Here is a 7,308-nt window from a genome sequence, read left to right on the forward strand (position 1 = left end):
AAGCTAGCTACTATTTTCAAGATTTTGAGACAATGAAGCTTTTACAAAAATGAAGTAAAGATACACCATCTACCGCAAAAAATTTTTTAAATAAAAGCCATCATGGTTTTTCTTCTTCGCCGAAAATAAGGTCCTCGATACGTACTTTTTCGAGGTTCACTCGCCAATAGTAAGAAATTCATTATGGTCCTTTAAATCCAAAAAAATAAAACTGCTTCACCCGTACCACGTGAATGTTTCTTTCAATTTAAATTGTCTCCCTTTTGTGGTAAGTATTGAAAATTTTTTCCACATAACAAACAAAATATCAGTGATGCGTAGTGTAATGCATAAATTATCTACGAGTAACATTTTACCAGTATAATACCTTATCGGCCAAAACTTAGTCGGCCCTAAGTGACTAAATTTTGGCTTTGTGACTAAAATTAGGGCCGACTAAGAATTTGGGCCGACTAAAATTTGGGCCGACTAAAAATTTAGAAATGGCCAAAACTTAGTTATAAGTCGGCCCTTAGTGACTAAATTTTGACGAGGTGACTAAAATTGGGGTAGACTAATAATCGAATAAAATTAAGGCCGAATAAAATTAAGGCCGACTAAGTTTTGGCCGATAAGGTAAATAAGCACTGCAATGTTGCGTCTTCATTATCTATCAATAAAAATTCGTTAAACCATCACCCACTTTTATCCCATCCATTTTTTTATTTATTGAGTTGCAGGGACGACGATCGTTGGTATATGAGAATGGTGAACAACATAATCACTGACGCTGCCTAGCAACGTGCGTCGAATAGCACCCAGTCCTCTCTGTCCAATAATAATGGTAGACGCGTTGTTATCTTTGGCTACTTTACAAATTGTGTTACCAACAGAATCTTCAGCTGTGATGCAATAGATTTCTGGATTAACCTGAATGATGATAACATTTTAGCAATTAATAGGAAAAACAGGTTGTTGAAAAATTGTTTATTCAAAATTCATTATGGTTAGATGTTAGGACATTTTAGTGTGAAGACTAAAATGTAACTTTTAGCCTAAAAATGTTCTTAGAATGTTCTTGTTCTATTTTGTGAGTATTTTTTGTGCAATTTCCTAATGAATCGGGTTTTTACGAGTGCACAAACTCTTCTAAAATGTTCTTTACTTGTTGGCCATCGAGATCTTATGTTCTATTCGTGATATGCACCACTGGAGAGTCTTCTGAGGACTATTAAGATTTTCCACCCAATACGTCACTTAAAACAATAGAAAAAGTGACGTATTGGGTGGAACAAAAACATAAAAGTTACATAATTTGGGGAAGTCATTGCAGTGGTGCATATCATGAATATTCTCGATATGCGTAAGTCAAGATGACATCATATTTTCAACGGAAGCACCCGAAAAAAGCCGAATTTTGACCTCCGTGTTTCTATTTTTAGTAACAGAGGGGTCAAATCCCGGATTTTTTCGGGTGTTTCCGCTAGAAAAATGACTTACGCATATCAAGAATAGTTCATTTTGAATGAGCCCTGTGAGATGATAAAAGTGATTCCAAAGCTTGTTATGACTTTTCCCTACAATTGGTAAAACATGTATGTAAGGACAATGCAAACAAGCACACAGAAATCTTCAAAAAGTGCAGCGATGTTATGAACAACTTAGTACCTTGGCAATATCTAAGCAACGTTGTTTAAATGTTTCACAAATTTCTTTGCTTTTGTTGACACTATCATTCAAAAGTTGTGGATAAGCTGCCTCTGAAAGCATCAATCCATCCTCTAAAATGAAATGTGAAAAAGTGATTAATAAAATATCATTATCTCATCGATATCAGCAGAGTAAGTAGCCTGAAAATTATTTCTTATTGTGATGCTTCTGCTATTCACAGCTTGATCTACCTTGATGATTGTAAACCCAGGGTCAGAAAGTTTTTAGCTTCACAACAATAACACACGACATGCACTAACTTTCTTCTTTTAGGAAGACCAGGCGGTTAACCGAAAAATATCAATAATTTAAAAAGGTTTACTACAGCCTGAATACTCAGGCTATTCTGTAAGATGAAAGTAATCGTGCGAAAGTGGAGCTTTAACTAGACTATTTTATAGTCTAAGACGAATCACTATCTAAAAATAAAAGGCCAAAGCCGAAGAAAATTCCCAAACGGGTTTTTTGCCGAAAAGAGTTAACAGTCGTTAGAGTTGCCAGTCGTTTCTTCGAAACTCTCCTGCCGATTTTTTCCGTATACCGCCATAACGCCATATTTTCCTGCCTTTACTATCACTGTAACGGGCGATAACATCGTCTATTTTCAACATTCATTCTTTGTAGTCACCATAAAAGGAGAATAAGAAATATCTAAAATTAGGAAGTTTAGATCTTTTCAAAGCCAAACACCAAACCTACCATATAAACCCATAGGAACATATGGAATCTCGTGTATGGTGCAAATTCCTATACGATCTCCTTCACGATGGTAATGTGAAGAGTACCCTGTGAAAATAAAGAGAATTGAATTACAATAAGAGCAAAGAACAGATAAGCAACTATTGAGAATAAGCCGTCCAAATGTTTTTTTTCGGCGTAAAGCTCTGTTTAGACTTAAATCGGCTATTGCAAAGTGTCAAAATATTGAATTTACTGAAAAAAAGCTTCCTCGTCAAAATAAGTTCCTTCTAAAATTAATTTCAATAATGTTTAAGATAATAATTAGAATTAGGATACTCACATTCAAAAGCCCTATCACTGTGCGAGCTACCATCGACACATAACAGGTTTAAATTGCCTTTTGATGCCATGTTTTCGTTCAAATTTGTTTTTAGTTGATTATTTATTTCTAATTGTATTTCTCTTTTTATTCTTTTTCCTGAGAAACAAAAAATTCACCTGAGAAAAAATTCACCGATTTAGTATAGTAACATCAAAAAACATCCATAGAAAATTATAGGCTAAGGCATTAAAAACGCTGTCAACTTGTTTTGAATAATATTTTTATATGCATTATTGTGATAAATTGTATTTACAGTATAAAATGTTGTTTATGGTTTACATATTAAATTAAAAATAATGTAGATCACAGTGCCGTAGGAAGCGTTTTCGTATTGGGGGGGGGGGGAAGTTTAGTGAGATCGCGAGGACCAACCATGGTTTGGCTTGAGGGGGTAAATTTTGAAAATTTGAGCTCTAGATTGCTTGAGAATGCACTCAAAACAAAATGCTGTTGTTTAAAAGACAATTAAGACGAAAAAAGAAAAACTTTGCATTTTGCAAAATAACCATCATAGCCCCCCTTGCCCCCCAGTTGCTACGACACTGGATCATAAAGAAGGAATAAATGTTTCATACTACAAAGATGTCACAGTCCTTAAGTAGTCTATTATTCTATGATTAATAAAACCCCTCGAAATCTTTTCCTGCCGAGCCTTCCCATGGATGTTCATTGGTTGGGAGGAATAACTGCCACAGGGATATGTGCATGATGTAACACATAGTCACTGGTACTCCCCAAGAACGTTCTTCGAATGACACCTAAACCACGTTGACCCATAATGATGGTTGTAGCATTACTTTCTTTGGCAATCTCACATATTGTGTGACCAACTGAATCTATCATACTGCGACAATAGATCTTTGCTGTGATCTAAACAAAAGTACTGAATGTAAATATGACTAAAACATATATATGTGAAGAAATAAGAATTTCTGTCCTTAACTATATTCACTCAGGAGATTTGGGTGGCAGAGCAGCATATGCATTTCGTCTTTATTAGGACTCGTCAGCACTGCATACTGCATATAGAAACGCCTAAAGTCAAAAGGATAATATAGCAAGCTCGAAAGATTTATGTATGGTCACTACTGCGGAAAGGAGATAGAACGTCAATCCGTGTCAGCATATTTAATATGGATTGCGTGGATTTATAATACCTTATCGGGGAAAACTTTGTCGGGGAAAATTTTCATCGGGGAAAAATATTCGTCACTTGCTGGTAGTTGGTAAACGCATTAAGGCCGGGAAAAATTTTCGTCGGGGAAAAAATATTCGTCACTTGGCCAAAATTTCGTCACTTTTCCCCGACCAAGTTTTTCCCGATAAGGTAAACGAGTGCATTTGAATTTTGATTAATTTACCACCTACAAGTTCATCTCACCTCTTTCTCCGCGAGGAACTTTTTGTATTGTTCAACAATCTTCTTGCTAGCTTGAATACTTTCTTTAATTTGCTCTTGATACAAATCGGTAGCGAGTAAACCACCAGCTATAAAGGAGGATTCTGCATTATACGGTTTGTAATCGAACATTTCTAGTAGGGGAAAAGAATGAAAATCAGACTAAACTATGCTGACTTTGCTCAGTAAATGAGTTTTCGTTAGTAAATTTTCATTAAATCGAACAAAAATATCCTTGGGTTTTAGAGTAATCCCTCCTATTCGTTTGAATTTTCATCCAATATTATATGCACGATGTCAACTAAATACTAGCCTCCGTAGAATCATTGCAAGGAAGGTTTAGCTTTCATTATGGGAAAAAATGGATATTCAATTCACTAAAATGTATTACAGTGACAAATTATATCAATTAATAATGGATCTACAGTAACTTAAAGGTTTTGTTTTGAAATAAGAAAGATATCGTTTGCTTACTTAACAAATTTAATTCACTAGCTTTTTCACATTGGATTGACACAGATGCGAGGCAAGATTGGTCAGAAAAAGGAAAATAAAAACTTTTTTTGCTTATATCAGCATAATATAACAATAGCAAGACACTGTCCTGATATGAAATATGTGTCTGATATAAAACGGAAACACTCAAATCACAAAACACAAATCTCATATATAGACAAAGTTATACCATATAAACCAAATGAAGGCAGCTCTGGTAAACAATGAACATGAACTAAACCGACGTCATCTCCTTCACGGTGAAGTGTTGACAAATACCCTGAATCAGTAAAGAGATATAATAATTTCACATACAAGAGGTACCTGTGAGTATCGTGCCTATTAACCAGCGGCGGATCTGAGGGGGTTCAAATGGTTCAGCTGAACCACCCCAACCCTTTTAGTAAATAAAAAACAAAGACCTAACAAAGCAGAACAAAGACCCTTTCTTCAAGTGAAATCTAGTTTTCTGATCGGAACTGATTTTTCTTTTTGGTCATATCTCGATATTATTTTACCAGGGGTTGTATGCATGTGGCGTGCGTTTCCGTGGTGCGCGCGACAAACTTAGCTTTTTCCGCGCTAAAAAATCTTTAGGTTATGTGTGTACGGCGTAGCTAGCTTTCCCGCGCTGTAAAAAATCTTTGTTATGACTTTTTTTTTTGCGGGATTAATATCTAGCTGTGTTCTGTGCTAGGAAAATCTTTGATTTTGAACCTGGTTCAGAAAATGCATCCAGTGAAATGGCAAATTTGAGGTGGTTCAAGAAAATTTCTCGAAAATACGAGACCGACCGTTTTGAGCGTAAAAGATTTTCCTACAAAAATAACTTTCAGTCGCATGTCGTCGCCGGCAAAATATTGAAATGATTTGAAGGGTAGCCATTCGTACGGCAAACGACCTCACTTCTTTGCAAGCGTTCAATGCAGTGTTTTAAAGAAAGGAATTGAAGTCCTGAAAAGTGGTAATAATAATCAGGCAATTACTTATCTTTTTGAGGACAGTTTTGGTTCAATTTAATCAGTAAATTTGAGAATCACACAACAATATCAATCAATGTATGATGATTTTGACAAAGACTCTGTGTGATGGAATTTTCATCTGCTTTTGTTTGATGTGGTGAAGAGTACAGTGATAAAAGAAAAAGACTTTCATTCTGAGGAAACATTTTTGTTTTGGTTTATCTTTAGAGGAAAAGCATTCATACCAACAAAAACAAAACTTAAATCAATTTTGCTTGATAAATGAAGTTTGGAATTTATTTATGGGAAAGGACTTATTTGTGAATATTTGGTGGAAGTTTATTGTGTCTTGAATATAATCACGAATTTACACGTTTGGCTCTTCTCCCATCACCGGGCATCGGGAATATCACGGGGAAAAATCTACCTAGCTACATATGGATCACAAGATTTGCGATTGGCTACGTTTCGAGAGGTTCTTCTCCCATCATTGGACATTGATGAATTTCACATTGCTACGTTTCGAGAGATTCTTCTCCCATCATTGGACATTGATGAATTTCACATGGAAAAAAAGCTAGCTAGCTTTATTCTTGAAAACTATTATAGAAAAACAAAACAAAATTTGTTTTATAACTGAGACTGTAAGAAAGGTTAGGGAACAACATTTTAGCAATTTGATTGAATTTGGTTGAAGAATGAAATTTCTGGAAAGGTGAACCTTCATGCATGCTTCAAGATAATGTGATGCGAGGAAATATTTTTGGTTTCGTCATGTCATAAGAAGAGAGTTCATACCACTTTATACTTGCAAAACAAAACTAAGATTACTTTTACGTGATCATATGAAAATGTGGTGTACTTTATACAAAAAGAGACATCGGTGACCTCTGAAAAAATTACCCTCTTGTGCTTAATTGTAGGTGGACATTTTGCAATTTTTTGGAAAAAAATCACCCAATTAGCATTTTGTAATGACCTCCAATTTATGAAATTTTCCTGATAAAGTGCCAAACCTTCATTTTCCTTGGGTTTTTTGGGAAAATCACCCCAAAATCAGTTAATAATGACCCCCCATTTTATGAATTTTCTCTGAGAGTACTGCCCCTGCATCTTCAACCCCCTACAAGTAAGCATAAAAGAGTACGGTTGAATGCAGAATTTATGAAATGATATATATAACAACAATCTCTACCAAAAGAATTTTAAACAACACTCCATATCATCATTGCGAAAGTTGAAAAAGTGCTTTCCTACAGATTGTTGATGATTACTGTTAGTACCTTTAATAATGCTTAAAAACATCAAACTTTTTACTTTGAATGTAAAAAGTACTTTTTTATGAGATTATTCATCTAATTTGAGAGCTAGAATTTCTTGAGTCTATTTGCACATAAAACACATTATATCAGTACTCATGGTGTACTCCACTTTTTGGCAATCTTGTTTTATTTTGCCATCTTAAGAATATTGTATTCCCTTGTATGTATTATATAAATAATCTCCTTTATTTTTTAACTTGATCACTGTTTTCAAAATATTATCCATTTCTGGTTTTATAATGTAAACATACTCAACATGAAAAGTTTTTGCTTGATTGTCAGCCAATTAATTCGCTACAAAGAAATTCCATAAAAAAATGGTTATAAGAATAAATTATCGAACTTTTTTACTATGTTTTAATATTCACGAAATGAAAC

General features: G+C 34.5%; 2 protein-coding genes across 3 annotated transcripts in view; both read right to left on the minus strand.

The window, feature by feature from the left end:
- Positions 1-567: 567 nt before the first annotated feature.
- On the minus strand, positions 568-2,844 carry LOC136824174 (universal stress protein Slr1101-like). The gene is made up of 4 exons (XM_067080349.1): positions 2,711-2,844; positions 2,389-2,475; positions 1,648-1,760; positions 568-909 (listed from the first exon to the last, which is right to left on the minus strand). Exons 1-4 carry the CDS (start codon positions 2,778-2,780, stop codon positions 706-708), a joined length of 474 nt encoding a protein of 157 aa, XP_066936450.1. The 5' UTR covers positions 2,781-2,844; the 3' UTR covers positions 568-705.
- Positions 2,845-3,358: 514 nt separating this feature from the next.
- The window catches only part of LOC136824151 (universal stress protein Slr1101-like), a 104,965-nt gene continuing 101,015 nt past the window's right edge, over positions 3,359-7,308 (minus strand). The window contains exons 3-5 of one of the 2 annotated variants that reach the window (XM_067080318.1): positions 4,837-4,926; positions 4,134-4,240; positions 3,359-3,622 (exon numbers count right to left, since the gene is read on the minus strand). In XM_067080318.1, coding sequence (XP_066936419.1) covers positions 3,419-3,622; positions 4,134-4,240; positions 4,837-4,926 — 401 coding nt within the window. In that variant the 3' untranslated portion in view covers positions 3,359-3,418. Of the gene's footprint in view, positions 3,623-4,133; positions 4,286-4,836; positions 4,927-7,308 lie in introns of both variants that reach the window. The other variant, XM_067080317.1, reaches the window with a different exon arrangement.

This window comes from Clytia hemisphaerica, unplaced genomic scaffold (assembly GCF_902728285.1).
Source record: "Clytia hemisphaerica strain Z4C2 unplaced genomic scaffold, Clytia hemisphaerica genome assembly, whole genome shotgun sequence".
NCBI classification, from domain to species: Eukaryota; Metazoa; Cnidaria; class Hydrozoa; order Leptothecata; family Clytiidae; genus Clytia; species Clytia hemisphaerica.

Bases quoted from the DNA above. Each gene is read 5' to 3' on its own strand.
- LOC136824174 (XM_067080349.1), bottom strand. From the start codon at position 2,780: ATGGCATCAAAAGGCAATTTAAACCTGTTATGTGTCGATGGTAGCTCG. The intron at 1,761-2,388 runs GTAGGTTTGGTG...ATTTCATTTTAG, and splicing joins TGTTCCTATGGGTTTATATG to AGGATGGATTGATGCTTTCA. The intron at 910-1,647 runs GTACTAAGTTGT...ATCATCATTCAG, and splicing joins GTTGCTTAGATATTGCCAAG to GTTAATCCAGAAATCTATTG.